Source organism: Poromitra crassiceps (assembly GCF_964638095.1).
Source record: "Poromitra crassiceps genome assembly, chromosome: 1".
Taxonomy (NCBI): Eukaryota; Metazoa; Chordata; class Actinopteri; order Beryciformes; family Melamphaidae; genus Poromitra; species Poromitra crassiceps.
The window spans coordinates 74930978-74958477 of record NC_139623.1 but is presented as its reverse complement, the minus strand read 5'-3'; the positions used below and the strand labels follow the sequence as shown (position 1 = coordinate 74958477).

Genomic DNA, 27500 nt, shown 5'->3' with positions numbered 1-27500 from the left:
CAGCTCCATCATATTTTGGCTCCGTGCATTGTCTCTGTGGCCCACCTGCTCTCTTCTTCCCCTCGGCTCCCTAGTGGGGGAGCAGTCTTCCCTCCTTTTTTAGGATTGCAGAGCGCCTCTCTCCATCTTTCCTTGTTGACTGAAAAGGCATCTCTTCAGGCTGCACCTCTCTCCCTGCTCCCTTTAAACCTCCTCCACTGCGTGCACTTAAGTGGTGCTGTTTTTCTTTATGCTTACACTTTGCTGTGTCTTCACTGCATCTTACTCGCTCTTTTCCGTTTCTGATTCCCTCCCTCGCACACACATACACACACACACACACACACACACACACACACACACACACGCACGCGCACACACACACACACACACACACACACACACACACACACACACACACACATTGTCTCTATTTTTTATTATGATTCAAGTCTCTTGGATGGGGGGGAAGACATGTTGCAGTGAAAGGTTTTTCAAAAATTGCCATGTATTAATTGTTTATTGAACGTTCCTCGTAGTGGATATCAGTTCTCAGTCCATGTGAAAATGCAGATGAAAACATGCAGATGCTTCTGGCCCAAAAGGTTCCACATTTGGGGCACCATTTGTTATTGTTTCCCTCTTGCTCATTCTCAGCTCTGAACTCTCAGCATCCTCTACTGTAAGCTGTCCTACTTCATCCTCATCATCTGAACTCTCAGCATCCTCTACTGTAAGCTGTCCTACTTCATCCTCCTCCTCTGAACTCTCAGCATCCTCTACTGTAAGCTGTCCTACTTCATCCTCCTCCTCTGAACTCTCAGCATCCTCTACTGTAAGCTGTCCTACTTCATCCTCATCATCTGAACTCTCAGCATCCTCTACTGTAAGCTGTCCTACTTCATCCTCATCATCTGAACTCTCAGCATCCTCTACTCTAAGCTGTCCAACTTCATCCTCATCATCACAAAACTCTTTGTCTGAGCCTCCCTCAACAATTTTGAGGAAAATTCTCTCTGCTTTTGACAGTTCTGTCTCCTACAATGTTCTAAAATCAGGTAAAAAAGTAAGCAGTGCTCCTTCTTGCTCAGCTACTTGGTCAAGTCAACATCCTCTCCTCCTGAGAGTGGATTGGGTCAGCACTGATTTCATTGGCTCAATTTGAGTCACTGCTATAAAATAATACCCTGCAATAATGACACGATGGTTATAGCAGTGTCATAGTCAGAGGGTTACATTTATTGAATACCACCTAAACCCTACACAACTGGTTAATACACTCCTTTTCTAAAATCAAACTCAATCTTGGCTGCATAAACACATGATATCTGCATCATTTTAAACACGTAGCTCTCTTGCACCCATCAAATGTTGTGGTTTAGATGGGATTTTGAAGAGACAAGACATGTGTTGGGTCATCATGGTTACAACCCAATAAATGATATCCCTGAAAAGCCCAGGATGCCCTCTACACACTGTAACAGGTTTCATCATGAGAGCATGCATATATGCAGACATGGGACCAAGTCATTTGGTCCAAATCTCAAGCAAGTCCCAAGTTTTCTTTTCTAGGGCAAGTCAAGTCAATTCACAGGTCAAGTCGAGTCCTTAGTTAAGGTCAAGCCCCAAGTCAAGTTACTTTGCTAATCTCAGCTACAGAGTTGTGAGAGAACAAATTGTATAAGTTACATCAGCCCTCCTCGCAGACACACACTTACAATGTGAGCAAAGTTTGATGTTTTAGTCCGGCTGTCAGACATCTTTGATGAGCAGATCTTGCATTCAGCAGTTCGCCTTCTTCCTGTGAAATTTCAGAATCGGAAAGTGATGACTCATGGCAGAATCACGCCCGCCACAATGATGTTCTGATCTAGACCATATTAAGATACGATAACACTGTGTCTATTTAACGGCCATGAAATAGGAAATAGTCTAGAGCAGGAGGGTGTAATGTAATGAGTAACGACTAATGAGTGCTAGTAGTAGTGCTGGGTTGGGGGTAGAGAAAAAGAAAATAAAAGCCATTTTTAGAACTTCCTCAAAAAGGGCACTTCCCTTTTTTTGAAAAGGGGAAGTGGTTTCTTTTTGGGTAAAAATCAATTTCTCAGTACTTCTACAAAGTGCACTTCTCCATTTTTTTTGTCTTGTGTTTAAAGCCATTTTGCGCAAAAAATGCTTTATTCCACTAACCCGCAAAAGGGGCACTTCTGTTTTTAAATCACTTTTCTTTTGAAAAAAGTGATTATTTCAAAAGCCCTCCAAAGGCCACTTCCCCATTTTACCCCATACCACAGCTCACGACAAATACCACCGTTTTTTTTTTTATCTCGGGGGAAATACATTTGGCCCATTTGAGCAATCATTATGCAAACCCAGCTGGACCATTTCCACTGTCTACAAAACACCTCTCTTTTGCTCGCTGTTGTTATGGACGCGGCTTGTGAAACATCAACGACTTCCGCAGCACGCAGCACGTCTCTTCGTGACAAGAGGCGTGCAGCACGCAGCACGTCTCTTCGTGACAAGAGGCGTGCTGCGTGCTGCGTGTCCTCTATGACGCAACTCCGCGACAGGAAGCACCTCCCTTTATAAGCAGGAGGGCTGTCAGCTGAGTACAATCACAAGGCATCGCTGTTAGTTTTTTGAGAGAAGCAGTGGAGGCAGAGCGCAGCAGCAGCATTTTTTGATCTCAACTGACAACAATTTTTTGATCTCGGCCAAAATGCATTTTGGCCCATTTTAGGAGCTACTAAACTAGCCTACAGATTCCTCTATCTCACCCCACCCCAGGTTGTCCCTCCCATCCCATCTCACCCCCAACACCAACGACAGATTCCACTGCCTGTTGATGTTTTCTCTGACTCAACCGGCCCCCAGGCTTCCCCTGCCAGCCCATCCCATCCCATCCCCCACGTTTTATCACTTCTGTTTTAAATAAACTTGTTTGTTTTTTGACCGTCAGGTGGGGGGCGTTCCCGGCAGCACGTAACGCCCCTTGAAAGCTACGAATAGCTGCGAGATCAGGTGGGCGTTCCCGGCAGCACGTAACGCCCCTTGAAAGCTACGAATAGCTGCGAGATCAGGTGGGCGTTCCCAGCAACACGTAACGCCCCTTGAAAGCTATGAATAGCTGCTTGCTCACGTATTTCTCTGACTCACCCATAGAGCCCCCACAGTTTTTTTCCTCCCATGCCCCGCTTATATGTATGTACAATACAATGTACAATGTATCCACCATTCAAATATTCCATATTTGCATGTTGTGGCAGGCTATCTTAGCTAGTATAGCCTACTAATGTATAGCAAAGCATTCTGGGTATTCCCAAGGCTATTCTGTAGATTCCATCCGGGCAACACACACACACACACACACACACACACACACACACACACACACACACACCCACCCACCCACCCACCCACCCACCCACCCACTCACACACACACACAGCCAGCCCCCAAACACAGCCACAAACATAGCGCGCGTTAGATTGTGGGCTATGTGTGGGCAGGTTTTCTCATTGAAACATTCCAGTCAACTTCATCATTCATGTGTGATATTATGTATTTTCCCATGTTTTTCCCACTCCGGATCCAATTGTGACATCACCATTATGTTTTTTTGATAGGCTATAAGCCTATTAAGCTTTGAATTAAATATGATCAATACAGATTGAGGTTTCAATTTCAGGTTTGAATTGAAAACGATTGAATACAGACTATGGTGTATGACTATGCCGTTTGCCCTGTCTCCCTTATCGCCGTAATGCATTATGGGTAGTCAGATACTACCGGTACTTTGGCTAATGTATCAGCTAACGCTACTTACTTTGCATTACAGTAAAACGCCACTGAATGACCAAATTGATGCATTGATAAAAGTTAGTTTGTTGTTTATGCGTATGCAATAACGGATGCGTTATTATATTTACTGGAATACATACACACGCCAGCCTATGTGTCCTATCAGAGTTTGTTACGTTATTGTACAGCATTTGGTTCAAACACAGCTGCATCACTATACGTGTGAGCGTAAGTATTAATGGTTTACAACTTGTTTGTGTTGTACAGCATTTGGTTCAAACATATGGCGACATTGAATCAGTGTTAGCTTAGCGCTAGCTAGCTAGCATACACTACGATCTGTAGAATTGGCCTGGTCTTGGTCGATATGACCAAAAATTGATATAACGTTACAGTAGCATGGACCCCTCTCGTTTTTTATTACAGTTGAAGATTTCACAAATCTCAACCACTCTCAATCTTGGTACAACCCAGACCCCGGATATCCGTGACCTACGGGTATTATTTCAAAATATAGAATATGGAACGTGAACAAACATCTTAGTTTTATTTTTCGTATTTTTATATGATTATTTTAATAGTTACTAACTATATTATTATATAACTAACTAGTCCTCCTCACAGAATTGGTTAATTTACTGTGAGACTTTATGTTTTGTAGACAAGCACCAAGTATATATAATAATGGTATATAATAATAATAATCTTTGTAATACAATTGTTATAAAATTAAAACGTATAGCACACTTACAATATGTTTGTTGTATGTATTACAACTTAATTCAACTTTGTCTCCCCCCACATCTCCTCTTCTCTCCTCTCCACACCTCACCCCCTCCTATCTCCTCTCCTCCCCCCTCCTCTCCTCTCCTCTCCTCTTCTCTCCTCTCCCCACCTCTCCTCACCTCACGTCTCCTCTCGTCTCCTCACCTCTCCCCTCTCCTCTCTTCTCCTCTCCTTACAAGCCTATAGATGAGGGATTTCAGACAATGTGTCCATTGTTACAATATTGTCAACAAAAATAGCACTAGTCTAAATAACATAACTTAATTCAACTTTTCTTACTACACATTCCAAACATTAACACACATCAAACACAACAACTCTTTCTTACTACACTTTCCAAACATTAACACACATCAAACACAACAACTCTTTTCTTACTACACTTTCCAAACATTAACACACATCAAACACAACAACTCTTTTCTTACTACACTTTCCAAACATTAACACACATCAAACACAACAACTCTTTTCTTACTACACTTTTCAAACATTAACACACATCAAACACAACAACTCTTTCTTACTACACTTTCCAAACATTAACACACATCAAACACAACAACTCTTTCCCACTACACTTTCCAAACATTAACACACATCAAACACAACAACTCTTTCCCACTACACTTTCCAAACATTAGGCGTTTCTAAGATGTGGGGTCAATATCAATCTAGAATCTAGATTGATTTGATTCACTAATTTGGCGTTCTCTCATGCAAAATATCCAACATCCAATATCCAGAAGTAGTGATTACTACACAGAAGTAACTTTAGTTCCACCATTTGCTATTTGCTTCAAACATAATTTGGATCAGTTGTAACTTTGACCATTTCTAACAATTTCTAGACAGTGAATTTACACAAGCACTTGAGTGAAATTCATAGTACCTATAGGGACTGTGATTGAATGAACGCAGATTGTCAGATTTGTATACCAAACCCTTATCCTGGTGCCTGCAAGGGTCGGCTGTACCACTAATGTCAGCCACTATGTGTTACAATATTGGGCTGGTTTCATAGACCTGGCCCAAAAGTACATGCATCACATATATGTGTGCTGCATATATACATATATGCCTCTACCGTATGGGTTTATCATAATAGTCAAACATGGTTTTTCATGTTCTGACTTGGTGAAATGTGTGTTGCATATATACATGTTAGTTTACACATAATAGCCAAACATGGTTTTTCATGTTCTGATGTGCTGAAATGTTTTACACGTCACGTAAAACAGTTTTTAAAACAGTTAATTAGCCTACACAATGTGTTATTTCAGGTTATTGTAAGTTATTGCATAGTTGCAATCTTTCATACTTACATACTTACAAGTGGGTTGTTTTTTAATGGCATGTGATTTGCGGTACTAATTAACCAATGTGTAAGGTGATTGTCAATTGTCAATTGTAAATTGTCAATTGTGTAAGGTGATTGTGATGTCAGGTGATTGTAAGTGTGTCATACATACCTACAAGCCTTCATATCAGTTGGTTGTGTCAATGATTTTCTGTATCTCTTGATGCGTCAGCATTGTCTTTGTCAGGCTTAGAAGCAATGTCTAAACAGTAAACAGTTTATGACAAGTGGTGGCAGCATGCTATGCTACTACACAAGACGTGTTATGGTACATAAATAATATGTAGCGTGTAATAATCTGAAGAACTCTGTCAGAGTTCTACTCTGTCATTATTTTTACATTTGACTTTGAGAACTATAATGAACTGTTAGTCTCTGTACTGATGTACAAAAGTAACAAGATTGAGGTTGTGAAATCTTCAACCGGAATAAAAAAACTGGATATAATATAACTGAATCAGTTAGGCCAAACTATTATCAGTCAGGTCGGTAATGACCGGGGGGAAATTATATGATTATTGTCCATTGTGTGTATGATACAACTTTGTTTATCATTCTGCCCCTCACACTATACAGTCTGTATTTAACTCAACACACTGTACCTGCCCCTTGACCTCGGAGGGGCTCTTCTGTCAACGGGCCTGAGGCAAGGTGTGATGATCACAAGCATTGGCATAAATATTGTGACAATGAAATTGGTAAATTGGTTAAGCAAAGCAAGTAATGCTTATGTAATGTAGTTTGTAAGATGTATTTTACAAGATATTTTCTGAGATTTGGTTATATTAACTTATTATTTATATTATTATTCTATTATTATTATTCTAATTATTATTATTCTAATTATTATCTACTATTATTCTAATTATTATATTATTATATTATTATTATTATTAGGGGTTATTATGTATATTAACTATACATATTAAAGTATAGATGATTGTTTTGCCCACCTTATCAAAACAAATGTACAGCATATTAAAGTATAGATGATTGTTTTGCCCACCTTATATGGTTGCCTTATCAAACCAAATGTATAGCATGTTAAAGTTTTAAATAAAGTCAAGTCAAGTCAAATCCAACAGGTCTTAATGTCAATTAATTTAGCTTTAACATGTTTTTTTTGAAACACACACACACACCCACACATTGACCCCTCTCATATATACGTAACTGCCTATAACTGTACATATATTCCTTTCACACACACTTTTCAAAATAGACACTCTTTCATATTGTGATTCATAGTGATTCTTGTTTGTTTTATGTGATCCCGGTTTTTAAGCAAACCGGATCCAGTTTCCTTGTATGTGTACATCCTGTACAAGGTACATCCTGTACAAGGCACATCCTGTACAAGGTACATACTACATTGGACTCAATGATTCACAGATGTATCAAACAAATGTATGTTTTACTGATACAAATGACCAAATTACCACAAATTCAACATGTAATGCCATTTTCTCAATAATTTTGGTCAAAACATTTGGTGTGACCAGATCAGTCCTTGTAACAAGGACCTTGTTATCATTGGTGTATATCCAGACTTGGCACATTGGATGTGTCCCAAGATCAGACATTGTAATGAGGACCTTGTTATCACTGGCGTATACCCAGACTTGGCACATTGGATGTGCCCAAGATCAGACATTGTAATGACTTGATCAAAAATATTACAGACAATATATATATATATATATATATATATATATATATATATATAGTAAATATAATTGTATAATATATTCAAAGTATTGTTAATTGTTAATTATTATTATTCAAATACTGAAAATACTGTAAATAGTGTAAATAAACTAAACTAAAACTAAAACTTGGAACTTGTACTGTGTGTTAATTTAATGTGTTTTTGAAACACACAACCACATATAAAATCTCAAGTGAGATTTTGAGAAAGAAAAAAGAGAAAAGAAAAATTCACCCTGTGCGCTCGGTGTTACAAAGTGCGGGTTAGGGTTAGGGTTAGGGTTAGGGTTAGGGTTAGGGTCAGGATCAGGGTCAGGGATTTCCAGAGGTTTGGGGTATCGACAGCAAAACAACGCAGAAAAAGAGTTATTTCTTTTTATTATCTTTATTGTTTATTTGAACAGGGACCGTATACAATAAAAATATATTACATATAAAAATATTGCCACCACAGGTGCAAACCTACGTCACCAAATACACCATGGGCATAATCGTACAGTTACGCTGAGCTTCTCCTCCTTGCTCATCGGTCGCTGTCGCCACAGAGCCTGCGTCAGCCTGCGTCAGCTCTTTTCTTTTTTTGCTTTTTTCTCTTTTATTTTTATATTTTCCCACTCGTAATAGAATTGGTAGTGCCGGTCCTGGGAAAAGTCGACAAAACATCCCAACTCCCAAAGGGATATTGAACAGTCTCCTCGCTCCTCCCTCAGATAACACCCGGTATGGTTCACCTGGTCGGTGAACCGGCCATCCCGATTCAATGCCTCTCGAAGCTTTTCTCCCTTTAGCGCATACACTTGCAGAGTCAGCTTTTCCCGCTGGGACAGCTTCCTCAACACCTTGCTGTTTAGCATGTGGCGCCCCTTGTCTTTCCACGTTACATTCACAAAGAATGTGACGTAACTATCCAACGGCTCGTCGGGGTACAGCAGCTTGTCAGAATGCTTTGGTATGTCATCGAACTTAATCAGCTTGATGGTGAGCGTTTCGTCAACATTGACTACACCACAAGGAGCATGTGGCGCTAGCATGCTTCCATCCTCTCTGGTAATCAGAGGATACAACCCAGAGGGATTGGCGCCGACTCTCAGCTGCTGTATCGATTTCTCGATGGTACAGGGTTTTCCGCACGAATGTGACCACCTAGTGAAGCTATTCTGCTTCCTAACGTAGAAGCTATGCATGTGGCGTTTTTCATAGTTACATCCGTGTCCTTCCACGCATGCCATGCTTAGTAACGTGCAGAAATCGTATAGGGGCACGGCTACTTATTCACACTCAAACTCCTCCCCATCAGCCAAAGGGCCTCTTCTGTCAACGGGCCCCTCCCCATTTCGAGTAAAATTGACGACAAACATCGGATAATAAGAACAGTAAGAACAGTAAGAACACCGCAAGGCATCAGGTAGCAAGTAATACTCGAGCAAATTATCGTATGTTATCTTATGTTAGTAGACACACGTCACTATATAGCTACCATACATCTAACGTCCATAACATGGTGGACCATTTAACGTATTCAGATTTAACTCTGTATTCAGACCATTGGATTCAGCCCCAGAAAACAGAGTACATTATAGCGTTATAAATATAGTCACGTTATAAACAACTACCCAGCGCTGGGGTTAGATCAAAAATCAAGTTAAATCAATGTAATGCAATGCTGTAATGCAAAGTAAGTAGCGTTAGCCGCTACATTAGGCAAAGTACCGGTAGTATCTGACTACCCATAATGCATTACGGCGATAAGGGAGACAGGGCAAATTCGGAAACTACCCCGGCAGCCGCTAGGGGGAGCATTTCATTCAATTTAATTCATTCAACCCATCAAGCGAAATGAAACAATATCCGGAAGTGAGCTTCATTTTGCTGTGTCAAAGTCAATGAGCTCCTTTTTGGTCCATTAATATATACGTCAATGGACTCCACCAAGCATGGTTAGGTTTTAGGGTTTAGGGTTTAGGGTGGGACAGGATTTTTTCAGAGGTTTGATTGTGGGACAGTGTGGGTAAATGCAATTACAATTACACAAACTGCTCGAGAAGAGTTGTTTTCCACGCAAAGTGTACTTTTAAAGTTAAAGTGTGATAGAGACCAGCACAAAATAGCTTGTTTATAATAATAATAATAATAATAATAATAATAATAAACTTTTATTTGTATAGCACCTTTCATACATAAAATGCAGCCCAAAGCGCTTTACACATGAAGAATAAACAAAAGGTAAATCAGTGAAAATCAGGAAAAAACAGTGAAATGTATGTGATGTAAAGTTATGTGACCTCTCTTCTTGGTTTTAGTTAAACTAATTGAACTAATTGAACTAATTGTAGCCTGTCAGTATTACTACTATTACAGTAGTCAGGATGTTATGAAGAGTTTGATAAGTTGCTTTGATAAGTACTTAGTTTACCACGGGCTATTTGGATAGCCAATTCAGTACTATGTTTCGCCTCTATGTGTCAGACATAATCACATAGCTAGGAGGGGTTTATATACTTTAAACTTTTTTTTCTTTTCTCTTTTTTCTTTCTCAAAATCTCACTTGAGATTTTATATGTGGTTGTGTGTTTCAAAAACACATTAAATTAACACACAGTACAACTTAGCATGTTTTAGGTTTAGTTTATTTTATTTACAGTATTTACAGTATTTTCAGGTTTTTTGAATAATAATTAACAATTAACAATACTTTGAATATATTATACAATTATATTTACTATATATATATATATTGTCTGTAATATTTTTGATCAAGTCATTACAAGGACTGACCTGAGGCACCCCAAATGTGCCAAGTCTGGCTATACACCAGTGATACCAAGGTCCTCATTACAATGTCTGATCTTGGGCCATACCAAATGTTTTGACCAAAATTATTGAGAAAATGGCATTACATGTTGAATTTGTGGTAATTTGGTCATTTGTATCAGTAAAACATACATTTGTTTGATACATCTGTGAATCATTGAGTCCAATGTAGTATGTACCTTGTACAGGATGTGCCTTGTACAGGATGTGCCTTGTACAGGATGTACACATACAAGGAAACTGGATCCGGTTTGCTTAAAAAACCGGGATCACATAAAACAAACAAGAATCACTATGAATCACAATATGAAAGAGTGTCTATTTTGAAAAGTGTGTGTGTGAAAGGAATATATGTACAGTTATAGGCAGTTACGTATATATGAGAGGGGTCAATGTGTGGGTGTGTGTGTGTTTAAAAAAAAACGTTAAAGCTAAATTAATTGACATTAAGACCTGTTGGATTTGACTTGACTTGACTTTATTTAAAACTTTAACATGCTATACATTTGTTTTGATAAGGCAACCATATAAGGTGGGCAAAACAATCATCTATACTTTAATATGCTGTACATTTGTTTTGATAAGGTGGGCAAAACAATCATCTATACTTTAATATGTATAGTTAATATACATAATAACCCCTAATAATAATAATATAATAATATAATAATTAGAATAATAGTAGATAATAATTAGAATAATAGTAGATAATAATTAGAATAATAGTAGATAATAATTAGAATAATAATAATAGAATAATAATATAAATAATAATAATAGAATAATAATATAAATAATAAGTTAATATAACCAAATCTCAGAAAATATCTTGTAAAATACATCTTACAAACTACATTACATAAGCATTACTTGCTTTGCTTAACCAATTTACCAATTTCATTGTCACAATATTTATGCCAATGCTTGTGATCATCACACCTTGCCTCAGGCCCGTTGACAGAAGAGCCCCTCCGAGGTCAAGGGGCAGGTACAGTGTGTTGAGTTAAATACAGACTGTATAGTGTGAGGGGCAGAATGATAAACAAAGTTGTATCATACACACAATGGACAATAATCATATAATTTCCCCCCGGTCATTACCGACCTGACTGATAATAGTTTGGCCTAACTGATTCAGTTATATTATATCCAGTTTTTTTTATTCCGGTTGAAGATTTCACAACCTCAATCTTGTTACTTTTGTACATCAGTACAGAGACTAACAGTTCATTATAGTTCTCAAAGTCAAATGTAAAAATAATGACAGAGTAGAACTCTGACAGAGTTCTTCAGATTATTACACGCTACATATTATTTATGTACCATAACACGTCTTGTGTAGTAGCATAGCATGCTGCCACCACTTGTCATAAACTGTTTACTGTTTAGACATTGCTTCTAAGCCTGACAAAGACAATGCTGACGCATCAAGAGATACAGAAAATCATTGACACAACCAACTGATATGAAGGCTTGTAGGTATGTATGACACACTTACAATCACCTGACATCACAATCACCTTACACAATTGACAATTTACAATTGACAATTGACAATCACCTTACACATTGGTTAATTAGTACCGCAAATCACATGCCATTAAAAAACAACCCACTTGTAAGTATGTAAGTATGAAAGATTGCAACTATGCAATAACTTACAATAACCTGAAATAACACATTGTGTAGGCTAATTAACTGTTTTAAAAACTGTTTTACGTGACGTGTAAAACATTTCAGCACATCAGAACATGAAAAACCATGTTTGGCTATTATGTGTAAACTAACATGTATATATGCAACACACATTTCACCAAGTCAGAACATGAAAAACCATGTTTGACTATTATGATAAACCCATACGGTAGAGGCATATATGTATATATGCAGCACACATATATGTGATGCATGTACTTTTGGGCCAGGTCTATGAAACCAGCCCAATATTGTAACACATAGTGGCTGACATTAGTGGTACAGCCGACCCTTGCAGGCACCAGGATAAGGGTTTGGTATACAAATCTGACAATCTGCGTTCATTCAATCACAGTCCCTATAGGTACTATGAATTTCACTCAAGTGCTTGTGTAAATTCACTGTCTAGAAATTGTTAGAAATGGTCAAAGTTACAACTGATCCAAATTATGTTTGAAGCAAATAGCAAATGGTGGAACTAAAGTTACTTCTGTGTAGTAATCACTACTTCTGGATATTGGATGTTGGATATTTTGCATGAGAGAACGCCAAATTAGTGAATCAAATCAATCTAGATTGTAGATTGATATTGACCCCACTTTCGAGACTGCTTAACGATTAGAGTCTTTATCGATACAACTACTTAGTTTACAACTACTAAGTTTCGTTTAACGATGGTTGACAACCAAATTAATTGATTTGTAAAACTTTATTAGACAACCAATGTATGTTTGTACACCGGAGTGATCTGATTTAAAGTAGGCTACATAGCTCTTGTCTTTCGAGACATAACATTATGTATGCAGTTAACATTTGGAAAGTGTAGTAAGAAAGAGTTGTTGTGTTTGATGTGTGTTAATGTTTGGAAAGTGTAGTGGGAAAGAGTTGTTGTGTTTGATGTGTGTTAATGTTTTGGAAAGTGTAGTAAGAAAGAGTTGTTGTGTTTGATGTGTGTTAATGTTTGGAAAGTGTAGTAAGAAAGAGTTGTTTGTGTTTGATGTGTGTTAATGTTTGGAATGTGTAGTAAGAAAAGAGTTGTTGTGTTTGATGTGTGTTAATGTTTGGAAAGTGTAGTGAGAAAAGTTGAATTAAGTTATGTTATTTAGACTAGTGCTATTTTTGTTGACAATATTGTAACAATGGGCACATTGTCTGAAACCCCTCATCTATAGGCTTGTAAGGAGAGGAGAAGAGAGGGGAGAGAAGAGGAGAGGAGATAGGAGGGGGTGAGGTGTGGAGAGGAGAGAAGAGGAGATGTGGGGGGAGACCAAGTTGAATTAAGTTGTAATACATACAACAAACATATTGTAAGTGTGCTATACGTTTTAATTTTATAACAATTGTATTACAAAGATTATTATTATTATTATATACCATTATTATATATACTTGGTGCTTGTCTACAAAACATAAAGTCTCACAGTAAATTAACCAATTCTGTGAGGAGGACTAGTTAGTTATATAATAATATAGTTAGTAACTATTAAAATAATCATATAAAAATACGAAAAATAAAACTAAGATGTTTGTTCACGTTCCATATTCTATATTTTGAAATAATACCCGTAGGTCACGGATATCCGGGGTCTGGGTTGTACCAAGATTGAGAGTGGTTGAGATTTGTGAAATCTTCAACTGTAATAAAAAACGAGAGGGGTCCATGCTACTGAAACGTTATATCAATTTTTGGTCATATCGACCAAGACCAGGCCAATTCTACAGATCGTAGTGTATGCTAGCTAGCTAGCGCTAAGCTAACACTGATTCAATGTCGCCATATGTTTGAACCAAATGCTGTACAACACAAACAAGTTGTAAACCATTAATACTTACGCTCACACGTATAGTGATGCAGCTGATGCTATCATGCTGTTTTGTTTATTGTACTGTACAATAACGTAACAAACTCTGATAGGACACATAGGCTGGCGTGTGTATGTATTCCAGTAAATATAATAACGCATCCGTTATTGCATACGCATAAACAACAAACTAACTTTTATCAATGCATCAATTTGGTCATTCAGTGGCGTTTTACTGTAATGCAAAGTAAGTAGCGTTAGCTGATACATTAGCCAAAGTACCGGTAGTATCTGACTACCCATAATGCATTACGGCGATAAGGGAGACAGGGCAAACGGCATAGTCATACACCATAGTCTGTATTCAATCGTTTTCAATTCAAACCTGAAATTGAAACCTCAATCTGTATTGATCATATTTAGTTCAAAGCTTAATAGGCTTATAGCCTATCAAAAAAACATAATGGTGATGTCACAATTGGATCCGGAGTGGGAAAAAACATGGGAAAATACATAATATCACACATGAATGATGAAGTTGACTGGAATGTTTCAATGAGAAAACCTGCCCACAAACGCGCGCTATGTTTGTGGCTGGCTGTGAATATGTCTGTGAGTGGGTGGGTGGGTGTGTGTGTGTGTGTGTGTGTGTGTGTGTGTGTGTGTGTGTGTGTGTGTGTGTGTGTGTGTGTGTGTGTTGCGCGTAGGGAATCTACAGAATAGCCTTGGGAATACATTAGTAGGCTATACTAGCTAAGATAGCCTGCTCAACATGCAATTATGGAATATTTACATGTACAACATGCAATTATGGAATATTTGAATGGTGGATACATTGTACATTGTATTGTACATACATATAAGTGCGGCATGGGAGGAAAAAACTGTGGGGCCTCTATGGGTGAGTCAGAGAAATACGTGAGCAAGCAGCTATTCATAGCTTTCAAGGGGCGTTACGTGCTGCCGGGAACGCCCACCTGATCTCGCCGCTATTCGTAGCTTTCAAGGGGTGTTACGTGTTGCCGGGTACGCCCACCTGACGGTCAAAAACAAACAAGTTTATTTAAAACGGAAGTGATTGCGAAATCGACAGAACACCGGCCGTGGTAATAGACAATGTCACGTGGGGGATGGGGTGGGAGGGGCTGGCAGGGGAAGCCTGGGTCTCTATGTGTGAGTCAGAGAAATACGTGAGCAAGCAGAGGAATCTGTCATTGGTGGTGGGGCTGAGATAGAGAAACACCAGTGAGCAGAGGAATCTGTAGGCTAGTTTCAGATCCTAAAATGGGCCAAATTGTATTTGGCCGAGACCAAAAAATTGTTGTCAGTTGAGATCAAAAAATGCTGCTGCTGCGCTCTGCCTCCACTGCTTGTCTCAAAAACTAACAGCGATGCCTTGTGATTGTACTCAGCTAACAGGCCTCCTGCTTATAAAGGGAGGTGCTTCCTGTCGCGGAGTTGCGTCATAGAGGACACGCATCACGCAGCACGCCTCTTGTCACGAAGAGACGTGCTGCGTGCTGCACGCCTCTTGTCACGAAGAGACGTGCTGCGTGCTGCGGAAGTCGTTGATGTTTCACAAGCCGCGTCCATAACAACAGCGAGCAAAAGAGAGGTGTCTGTCTTGGTGAGGGGCCTGAGATAGAGGAATCTGTAGGCTAGTTTAGTAGCTCTAAAATGGGCCAAATGTATTTGGCCGAGATCAAAAAACTGTAGACAGTGGAAATGGTCCAGCTGGGTTTGCATAATGATTGCTCAAATGGGCCAAATGTATTTCCCCCGAGATAAAAAAAAAACGGTGGTATTTGTCGTGAGCTGTGGTATGGGGGAAAAAGGGGAAGTGGCCTTTGGAGGGCTTTTGAAATAATCACTTTTTCAAAAGAAAAGTGATTTAAAAACAGAAGTACCCCTTTTGCGGGTTAGTGGAATAAAGCATTTTTTGCGCAAAATGGCTTTAAACACAAGACAAAAAAAATGGAGAAGTGCACTTTGCAGAAGTACTGAGAAATTGATTTTTACCCAAAAAGAAACCACTTCCCCTTTTCAAAAAAAGGGAAGTGCCCTTTTTGAGGAAGTTCTAAAAATGGCTTTTATTTTCTTTTTCTCTACCCCCAACCCAACACTACTACTAGTGCTTCTCCTTGGAAAAAAAATCATAGTGAGAAGGTTGACTTTTGCCATAGCTGACACCCAGGATAACATTACATACTGGATAACATTACATACTGATTAACATTACATACTGGATAACATTACATACTGGATAACATTACAGACATACTGGATAACATTACATACTGGATAACATTACATACTGGATAACATTACATACTGATTAACATTACATACTGGATAACATTACATACTGGATAACATTACATACTGGATAACATTACATATTGGATAACATTACATACTGGATAACATTACATACTGGATAACATTACATACTGGATAACATTACATACTGGTTAACATTACATACTGGATAACATTACAGACTGGATAACATTACATTCTGGATAACATTACAGACTGGATAACATTACAGACTGGATAACATTACAGACTGGATAACATTACATACTGGATAACATTACACACTGGATAACATTACACACTGGATAACATTACATACTGGATAACATTACATACTGGATAACATTACATACTGGATAACATTACATACTGGTTAACATTACATACTGGATAACATTACATACTGGATAACATTACATACTGGATAACATTACAGACTGGATAACATTACATACTGGATAACATTACAGACTGGATAACATTACAGACTGGATAACATTACATACTGGATAACATTACAGACACTTGACAAGTCGAGTCTCAAGTCTCAAGTTATTTTTTGTCTAGTCAAGTCGCGAGTCATCAAAACAGTGACTTGAGTCGAAGTCACACTGACTCAAGTCCACATGATCTCTGCATATATGGTTCTTGAAATGAAGACCAGAGGATCATGTACCCTACAGAGGACAAAAATGAATTGCCAGGTCTTAAGGGGTTACTGGGATTTACAGGTATCGCCATTTTCTAGTGTTGCTTCTACTTTAAGTTGTTGTAAAATGAGCTGAAATGTACCTCATGAATAACCCAATCTGACCCCCCCCCCCCCCACACACACACACATTTCTCATTATCGCCCCCACACCTCTCCCCTCCATCACCTACCATCTGTATGCTGCTTCATGCTCAGCCATCTAAACTCATTACATATTCACCATTTCTTTCTCTAACCTTTCTGCTGGAACCTGTGTGTGTGTGTGTGTGTGTGTGTGTGTGTGTGTGTGTGTGTGTGTGTGTGTGTGTGTGTGTGTGTGTGTGTGAGCGCGCGCGCCTGCGTGCATGCATGCGTGTGTGTAAGAGAAGGAGATATAATTTACATAAGGCTTCCAGAAGTCCTTTCCAAAGAAGGGAAATCCTAGCCTACCTTGAAGGCAGACGCTAATGAAGATGTAATATTGAAACAATGGCTGATTGTAGCAGTTTGTGCACTTCTTCAGTAACCTGGTAAACCATCTTTCTCTTTCATTCTGCAAGATCCACGAGATCACAGATCCGGATGGTTTTAACCATGCTACTTCTGCAAATCGTGGATGAATAAATGTCACGAAAATACATTCCTGCCTCTTTTTTTGCCTTTTTTTCCGATCTTTAGTTCCTTCCTTTTTCTCTTCAATGTCTTGAAGACAGGAATCGCTCTGTTTTGGGATGTTTTCCGTGTGTTCCTTGTCCATCTAGACCTGTTCTTCTAAAGTGCTCTCTGACATTCCTCCAATGTCTCCATCCTCTCCGACCCTCTCGACCTTCAGCCACCATCCCCCTCTCCTCCTCCTCTCATATCCTTGCTGAAACTCTGAAGCTCTTTGTCTCACCTCTCTCCGTTTAACCCGTTTGCCCTCCCAATCGCCCCCTCCCCCTCCCTCCCTCCCTCCCTCCCTCCGTCTAACACCCATCTCTCACTCATTACCTGGGACCCCAGCCTCACGTTGTCATGGAAACCACTCCGCAATGCTTCAGTGGGCTTGAACGATAGGCTGATGATGATGGCGGTGGTGCTGCAGTGCTTTTGTCGTATAGTGTGAGAGTGCGTGCACGCTCGCTCGTCAGTCAGTCAGTCAATTATATATCTTGGACCAGACCACAGGAAATGTGTCTGTACCAATGATGCTGTGTAGCCCGTGTATGTCCCCCCCAGCCATTATGTGGTCACATGACAAGGTGGTGACTCATAGAGAGGTTAATTTGCGTGGCTGTATGTCAACTGCAGCTTAATGGCCGCCCTCTCTCAGGAGAATGTTTTTTTTTATGTTGTGTATGTCGGCCCGTTCAATTACCTCCTTCATTAACAGAGCAAGCCAACTGCCTTTACTTAGACTCACAAATACACATTCACACATAATGAAGAGGGACGTGTGCGTGTGCGTGTGTGTGTGTGTGCGTGTGCGTGTGTGTGTGTGTCTGTGTGTGTGTGTGTGTGTGCATGTGCGTGTGTGTGTGTGTCTGTGTGTGTGTGTGTATTTTATACCGTAATGAAGTCGATATATCACCCTGTTGCCTGCTGCAGCTCAATTATTACTCGATGCTGATCACATTCATCAGGAGATGAGATGGTCCATCATAAGGAACACCAGAGTGGGAATTACCCCAAGGCTTCCTCAAAGATTCATTTAGCTCCTCACCATCATCCATCAGTTGAACACTGTCATTAGCGATAGGTCAGGTCAGACCTCCTCTGAGTTAATACTCATCAATTTCATCATAGGGATGGATGTGTCTTTCTCAGAATAAATGACAGACTGTATTATTTGCCTGTGAATATTTCCATAATGTCATCATGGGTGTTTCCAGAATCTTCACAACCTCACGCCTCATTTCCAACTCTGACTATAACTTCCTGTGTTTTTTTCCTGCCTATACAGTCCAGTCCCGGCAGCGTCCCGCAGCAGCAGTGCGGGGCTCTGTTCCCCCTGGCTCCCCGCGCCGCGTCGCCCCCTTCAGGCCGCAGCAGGAACAGCAGGAGATCCTGCAGAGGGAGAAGGAGGAGGCTCAGCAGAAGGAGAGAGAAGCGGATGAGAGGGAAAAGGAGGAGCAGAGGGAGGAGGTGAGTTGTTGAGGCAGTCTGCAGCAGCTTGGGAGGTTGTCCTATTCTATTCTATTCTATTCTATTCTATTCTATTCTATTCTATTCTATTCTATTCTATTCTAGGTTCAGAGGCTCCAGGGACGCTGTGAGCAGCAGGAGAGGCAGCTGACAGCTCTAAGAGATGAACTGAGGAAGACCACCTTGGGTCTGGAAGCCTTCATCATCACCACTCAGCAATACTGCCTCAAGGTAGCTAACTGGAATGCTATCATAGGTTGAGGCCACGTCTCGTCATAGAGGGTGGGGTAAAACCCCAGGGTGGGGTAAAACCCCTGTTCTATCCATTCAGCAAAGTTAGAATTTAGCTGATAGCCCAGCCCAGGCAGACACGATCGGGGATTTAACCACCGCAGTAAACGCACATCTGAGCAGACGTCTTGTGATCTGCTCTAGAACCCCCAAACCTGTAGTTTAGAGCCGCAGCACCGTCTTTTGGTGAGTCAGCCCATGAGATATATGGGCGGTTTTACCCCACTCGCGCGCCAGCCGTTTCACATTTTGTGGGCGTTCCCAGACATGCGGACTGTCTCTATACTCTTAGTGCTCATACTGTAATAACATAATACAATCATCACTCTTTCCCCATAATTGCACTTGACCAATTTCCCCCGGTGCCATTTGTTGTGCCACCCCAGATCTTAGGAGAGTTGTAGATTAGGACATGCTTCCTCCGATACATGTGCAGTCGCCAGCCGCTTCTTTTCACCTGACAACGAGGCATTTCACCGGCAGGATGTAGCGTGTGGGAGGATCACACTAATTCCCCCAGTTTCCCTCGCCCACAAACAGGTACCAGGAGCAACCAGAGGAAGCGCTATACTGCAGCAACCAGGACACATAATACTTAATCCAGCTTTCCACCTGCAGGGACGGCCACTTGTCCCTATATGGATGATGCCCAAACAAAGCGGTAGCACGAGGGCTCGAACCTGCGACCCTCGTGTTGGTAAGCAGGGAATTTACCGCTGCTGCACTACCCTTGATATATAAATGAGGGGGTCCCCTCATTTATATCAATTGTATATTTTCTTTCATGTATTTTCTGGGCCCCACTCATGATATTGAAGTAGTAGTCTTCATGCAAAACTGCACAACTTAAAGTGTAACTTACCCCCAAAACACTTTTTTTCAGCTTTTAACCAACATGACTTGGGGGTGGTGTGTGAAGAATTCTGGTCAAAATTTCCACATTTGAGACCAAACTGTTGCCATTGTACCATCTGTATCATTTTCAGCAGCATAAGTTCCCTCTATGGGTTGAACACTGCTTTTTTTTGTGCCCTCAAATGAATGGGCTATTTGGTACATCGTGACGTCACGGTGGGGTTAACACGCGCCCCACTCATGTGAATTTTTTTTCCCCCATTGATTATTACTGTAGTTCACACAGCGCGAGCCCTTTAAGACCAATGCATCCCTGGGTAATGCCTACTGTAGCTAATATTAGCCGCTAGTTAGTTACCGTATGTTATATGGCAGTAAAACGCTACTGAATGACCAAATTGATATAACTTTTAACCATTTCGAGTAACACTGTTTCCATACGGATCACCAGCGTTAGTTTGTTGTTTATAACGTGGCTATATTCATAACGTTTTCTATCTCGGATGTCTTATTTCGAATCCCACATACAGTAGGTTACGCTGGCGCAAAGCGTGTGGGTTTCAGTACGAAACAGTCTCGAGCCACTAACGTCATCTTTAGACCACAATATTCCTGGAATGCAAGTTTAACTAAACAGTTACATGTCCTCTGCATTCTACATAAAATTAAGATATTACGGGTTGTTTTATTTTGTATGTTACATACTTATTGGCCCAGATATGTTAGTTTATGGGGGAGGAATTCTGCCAGGTAAGGAGGGGAGTGTGGGTGGCCATCTTGCCTGCGGGGTTTTCGGATCGAGTGGAGAGCCGTTTTGCAGGAAATCTGGGGGGGTTTAGTCCCGCTTTAACGAAAAAAATGAAGGCTGACTATTGAACCCTGCTCTTCCTGTACATAGACTTTTATCACTCTTCTATCATTCTTTGTGGGTGGTCAGTCAGGATAGTCCTCCCTGTGCTGATGAATAGTTAGAGCACCCACCCAGATAGCACCAGTCACCCACACTGTAGCCTCTGATTAATCATACAGATTTATCTCCAGTTCTTTATAACACCAAGAACTGTTGTAGCCTGCAGGCACAGACGGCTGCTGGCTCTATGTATGTATGTGGTTGGATGTGACCACCCACCTTCTACATCGATTCAGGAATAGCTTGGTTGTGTTGGATGTAACACATCATATGTGTACAGTATGCGCGCATGCACGCACGCACACACACACACACACACACACACACACACACACACACACACACACACACACACACACACACACACACACACACACACACACACACACACACAGAGAGAGGTACAGTACATTAGTGGACACAAGGCGAGGTTCACAGCATGGTCAATGAGCAGTGCTCCTAGGAGAAGAGTGATTGTGTGTGTGTGTGTGTGTGTGTGTGTGTGTGTGTGTGTGTGTGTGTGTGTGTGTGTGTGTGTGTGTGTGTGTGTGTGTGTGTGTGTGTGTGTGTGTGTGAGTGAGAGTTCAGTGTGTCACTCTCTGTGTCTAATGGAATGATTTAGCTGGAGCTGAGTACCAAAGGTGCTATCCTGTATTATGTAATGCCACTGATGACTCTCTGCCAGACAGCTAAGGGACTACCACACTGAGGTCTATCTGCCAGACAGCTAAGGGACTATCAGACTGATGTCTCTCTGCCAGACAGCTAAGGGACTATCAGACTGATGTCTCTCTGCCAGACAGCTAAGGGACTATCAGCCTGATGTCTCTCTGCCAGACAGCTAAGGGACTACCAGACTGATGTCTCTCTGCCAGACAGCTAAGGGACTATCAGACTGATGTCTCTCTGCCAGACAGCTAAGGGACTATCAGCCTGATGTCTCTCTGCCAGACAGCTAAGGGACTACCAGACTGATGTCTCTCTGCCAGACAGCTAAGGGACTATCAGCCTGATGTCTCTCTGCCAGACAGCTAAGGGACTATCAGACTGATGTCTCTCTGCCAGACAGCTAAGGGACTACCAGACTGATGTCTCTCTGCCAGACAGCTAAGGGACTATCAGACTGATGACTCTCTGCCAGACAGTTAAGGGACTATCAGACTGATGTCTCTCTGCCAGACAGCTAAGGCAGTGGTTCCCAACCTTTTTTGTGCCGTGTACCCCTTGAGCTGTTTTGCCATGCCAAGTGTACCCCCTGACAGCGTGTTGATGATTCTCCCAAATTTGTTCCATTAATCTCATTCAACTTTTACTATCCAACACAACTGATTATTAAATTAAAACAATATTAAATTAAAATAATTTTGAATGACTCTCCTTTAATATAAATAGCTATACACGTATTGAGAATTAGCAAAATATTATATATAGTCTATATAGAGATAGATATATTCAGACTCACACAGTAACAGTTTCAACTATTTTTATTCAGTCACTTGGCACCTTTAAAAAGACACCTGAGCTAGTTTGTCTTTCATAAGCTTTGACAGTTCTGGGGGCAGCTGTTACCAGGCAAAATATCACACATAAGATAAGTAGATCCAAAAAGCAAAAGGTCAAATCAGTGCACATCACAGTCCTTTGATTTTCCCCGTCATTGCAGCTGCGCCATCGGTACAGATATGACTACAATATTTCCACTCCAGATTGTTGTCTTTAAAAAAGCTGTCTATAATCTGAAATATTTCCTCGCCAGTTGTCTTTCCTACAAGCTTCTTGCAAAACAAAATATGTTCATTTATGTCCGACATGTCTTTATAACGAGCAAATGCCAGCAGCTGGGCTTCCCCACTGACATCGGTCATTTCATCTAACTGCAAAGCGAATTGACCTGCTTGCTTCATTTTATTCACAACTTGTCCAACAATATTAATTGACATATCATCGATCCAACGAGAGACTGTGTTGTTTGACAATGGAACCGTTTTGAGAGCGTCTGCTGCTTTCTTGTCGATCATAGTTTCAGCTAACATCAGGGCTGCAGGAAGAATCAGATCCTCAACGATTGAATTAGGCTTTTTTGATTTAGCCACAAGCAGTGACATTGTAGCCCGACTCGACTTGAACTCTGAGAGTTTTCGAGTGAAAAAGTAGTTTGTCTTACCAAGACATGCTGCGTGTTTGGTGCTCTGGTGGCGTTGCAGATGAGCTGGCTTCATTTAATTATTTGCCAGGACTTCGCCACAGAAAAAACACTGTGGCTGCGGTGGATCCGCTGAGGTACAGGTAAATCCATACAAAATGTATTTTTCATTAAACAGCCGCGGTTTAGACCTGGCCTCCCTTTTCCTTTTTTCGCTTGGCTCGCCTGAACCGAAATCCGGATCAGCCGGGCGTTTGAGCCACGCATAGTGGGAGCTATTGTTTGACCTGCAGCCAGCGTGAACGACTTCTTTTGTTTTTCACAGAGTAGAGGTGTCACAGTTAACACCTTCCAGGGAGCCGCCGGGGCTCCCCGGAACAATAGTTGCGGCGCAGAGTTTCTCTCTCTCTCTCTCTCCTCTCATCTGAAAATAAATTGTATTAATCCTCAATCTTTCCGCGTACCCCCTGCAATGTGCTCGCGTACCCCTAGGGGTCCCCGTACCCCCGGTTGGGAAACACTGAGCTAAGGGACTATCAGACTGATTACTCTGCCAGACAGCTAAGGGGCTATCAGACTGATGACTCTCTGCCAGACAGCTAAGGGACTACCAGACTGATGTCTCTCTGCCAGACAGCTAAGGGACTATCAGACTGATGTCTCTCTGCCAGACAGCTAAGGGACTATCAGCCTGATGTCTCTCTGCCAGACAGCTAAGGGACTACCAGACTGATGTCTCTCTGCCAGACAGCTAAGGGACTATCAGCCTGATGTCTCTCTGCCAGACAGCTAAGGGACTATCAGACTGATGTCTCTCTGCCAGACAGCTAAGGGACTATCAGACTGATGTCTCTCTGCCAGACAGCTAAGGGACTACCAGACTGATGTCTCTCTGCCAGACAGCTAAGGGACTACCACACTGATGTCTCTCTGCCAGACAGCTAAGGGACTATCAGACTGATGTCTCTCTGCCAGACAGCTAAGGGACTATCAGACTGATGACTCTCTGCCAGACAGTTAAGGGACTACCAGACTGATGTCTCTCTGCCAGACAGCTAAGGGACTACCAGACTGATGTCTCTCTGCCAGACAGCTAAGGGACTATCAGACCGATGACTCTCTGTCAGACAGCTAAGGGACTACCAGACTGATGTCTCTCTGCGAGACAGCTAAGGGACTATCAGACTGATGACTCTCTGCCAGACAGCTAAGGGACTATCAGACTGATGTCTCTCTGTCAGACAGCTAAGGGACTATCAGACTGATGTCTCTCTGCCAGACAGCTAAGGGATTATCAGACTGATGTCTCTCTGCCAGACAGCTAAGGGACTATCAGACTGATGTCTCTCTGCCAGACAGCTAAGGGACTATCAGACTGATGTCTCTCTGCCAGACAGCTAAGGGACTATCAGACTGATGACTCTCTGCCAGACAGCTAAGGGACTATCAGACTGATTACTCTGCCAGACAGCTAAGGGACTATCAGACTGATGTCTCTCTGCCAGACAGCTAAGGGACTATCAGACTGATTACTCTGCCAGACAGCTAAGGGGCTATCAGACTGATGACTCTCTGCCAGACAGTTAAGGGACTACCAGACTGATGTCTCTCTGCCAGACAGCTAAGGGACTACCAGACTGATGTCTCTCTGCCAGACAGCTAAGGGACTATCAGACCGATGACTCTCTGTCAGACAGCTAAGGGACTATCAGACTGATGTCTCTATGCCAGACAGCTAAGGGACTATCAGACTGATGACTCTCTGCCAGACAGCTAAGGGACTATCAGACTGATGTCTCTCTGTCAGACAGCTAAGGGACTATCAGACTGATGTCTCTCTGCGAGACAGCTAAGGGACTATCAGACTGATGTCTCTCTGCCAGACAGCTAAGGGACTATCAGACTGATGTCTCTCTGCCAGACAGCTAAGGGACTATCAGACTGATGTCTCTCTGCCAGACAGCTAAGGGACTATCAGACTGATGACTCTCTGTCAGACAGCTAAGGGACTATCAGACTGATTCATCATCACTGTCTGGGTGTGGAAATCAACGGGACATGGCCTGGATGTGGAGGAGTGGAATGGTTTTGGAGTGGGCCTGCTTTAGTACAGCAGTGTTGAGCTCCCTCTACTGTCATGGGTCCTGCACAGCAGTTCTCATTACCTACAGTGCAAGCAAGCATTCTTTTCTGTGTGCTTAATCATTTTCCCTCTGAGGAGAAGAATTATCCACAAGTTTTAATGGCTAGCTAATTTATCAGCAAATCCTCATGATACACATTGAGTCATAAACAGAATGCATACTTACATACTATTAGAAAGCAAGGAAGTGTTTAATTAATTGATTGAAATTGTGTAATTTCACTGCTGATTAATCTGAAGTTGTGTAAGAAGCCAATTTCCCTCAAAGTAATTGTTTTTCTTGTAAGTTTAACAAATAAGATATTTGAATTATCAAATGGCAACGCCCCCCCCCCCCCCCCCCCCCTCCATGATTATATTTAGTATGAAGTCATATAGAAAGAAGTATGTGCTCTGTTTTCTTTTAACAGGTAATGTCAGGTCAGAGTCACTGTAGCTGCAGAGGGTAAAATTTACCCGGTACCATTTACCCGGTAAATGGTACTTTGAAGGGAATCTACATTGTAGTGAAATGTATCTGCTGAAGTGATTGCTGTCATGTGTGCTGTATCAAATTTCAGAATCAAAACTCGGAAGAGAAGGAGAGGGAATTGTCGGTGGAAATACAACGGATCAGACAGCAACTGGGTGAGTGAGAATCAACATGGTGACGTTGGGGATGTTGGATGCTGAATTGGAGTCAGTTCAGTTCAACTAAATCAGGGAGCAGATGTTCCTTAAAATGGCAGAGACTGAAAGAGTGTTTTTATGTGTTGTTCTGTTCTTGAATGAAGAAAAAACTGGGAATGAATGAGGTATTATTAAATATGGAATAGCAGTTTAACTTAAAATTTTTATCGGGCTGAACCGAAAGTGAATTAACCCCAACCCTGATTTACTGTATACAATTTACCTTTGACTACTACTCTATACTCCTCTGGTTCTCAAACGGAGGTACGCGTACTTCTAGGGGTACGTGGAGGCACTACATGTGGTACTTGAGAGAAAGGGGAAAATGGAAAAATTAAAATAAATTAAACGTTAAAATAAATCTGCTCAGGGGGCAGTAATTGGAACTCTTTCACTCCATTTCTTATTTTGTAATTTTATATTCTTCAAAAGGTGGGTTATCATTCATTCATTGCATCATAATGCTATAGTTTTCTCTTGGAGTTTTCTAAGCAAAATGTTTTTGTCAGGTAAAGGGCGTACTTGGATTCAGAAACCAGGGAAAGGGGGTACTGAAGCCAAAAATGTTTTAGAACCACTCTATACTCTATAGGGCGTGTGTCCACATATATATGATATGACACTCTGTACTTCCAGCATCCAACACAATGCGATGGGAGCGGCTGCAGCGGGAGAAGATGGCGCTGGAGGTGGCGTTTGAACGGGAGCTGCAGGAGCTGCAGCTGCAGCAGGAGGCGGAGCTAGCTGCTGTGGAGGAGGGGCTTAGGAAGTGTCACTCGGCAGAGACGGAGCACCTGAGGGCGGAGCATCGCTCGGTGGTGGAAGAGCTCAGGACTCAGCAACAGGAACAGGTCCAACAAATATGTAGCTTGTATTGTGGTTAGAGTGCATGGAGAAATTTAAACTCACCTGGAAGAAAATGTGAATCCGTTTAGTCTTTATTTAGAACAGGGGTAGTGGTGCACTCTTGTGACTGAAATGAGTATTACAACATTTCACCTGCCAATACTTTTCACCTGTTTTCACAGACTTACAGTAACGTAACTTAACGTACGGTAACTTAGAAAAATGATTCTGGTAAACCCTCCACCCCACACACCTTTTTCACAGATGCAAAATAATAATAATAACAATAATAATAATAATAATAATAATAATAATAATAATAATAATAATAATAATAATAATAATAAGGAATTTATTAAGGAACTCTCTCTCTCACACTTGCCTCTCAGGGCAAATCTAATATCAACAAAATTATTTTTCACATGGTGTGTGTGTGTGTGTGTGTGTGTGTGTGTGCGTGCGCGTGCGCGCGCGTGTTTGTGTGTGTGTGTGTGTGTGTGTGTGTGTTAGATGGAGGAGATGACTGTCAACCACCAGGCAGCTATTCAAGAGCTCAGAGACATGC

The 27500-nt window shown here is 41.2% G+C and overlaps 1 protein-coding gene across 1 annotated transcript in view; it reads left to right on the top strand.

The window, feature by feature from the left end:
* The window catches only part of LOC310795100 (uncharacterized protein), a gene marked incomplete at both ends in the record, with an annotated part of 131928 nt that overhangs the window by 100890 nt on the left and 3538 nt on the right, over nucleotides 1–27500 (top strand). The window contains 5 exons of the mRNA XM_083657127.1: nucleotides 18897–19078; nucleotides 19184–19309; nucleotides 19910–20066; nucleotides 26726–26940; nucleotides 27446–27500. The exon at nucleotides 27446–27500 is cut by the window's right edge and continues 51 nt beyond it. Of these exons, the coding sequence (XP_083513253.1) occupies nucleotides 18897–19078; nucleotides 19184–19309; nucleotides 19910–20066; nucleotides 26726–26940; nucleotides 27446–27500 (735 nt within the window). The remainder of the gene's footprint in view (nucleotides 1–18896; nucleotides 19079–19183; nucleotides 19310–19909; nucleotides 20067–26725; nucleotides 26941–27445) is intronic.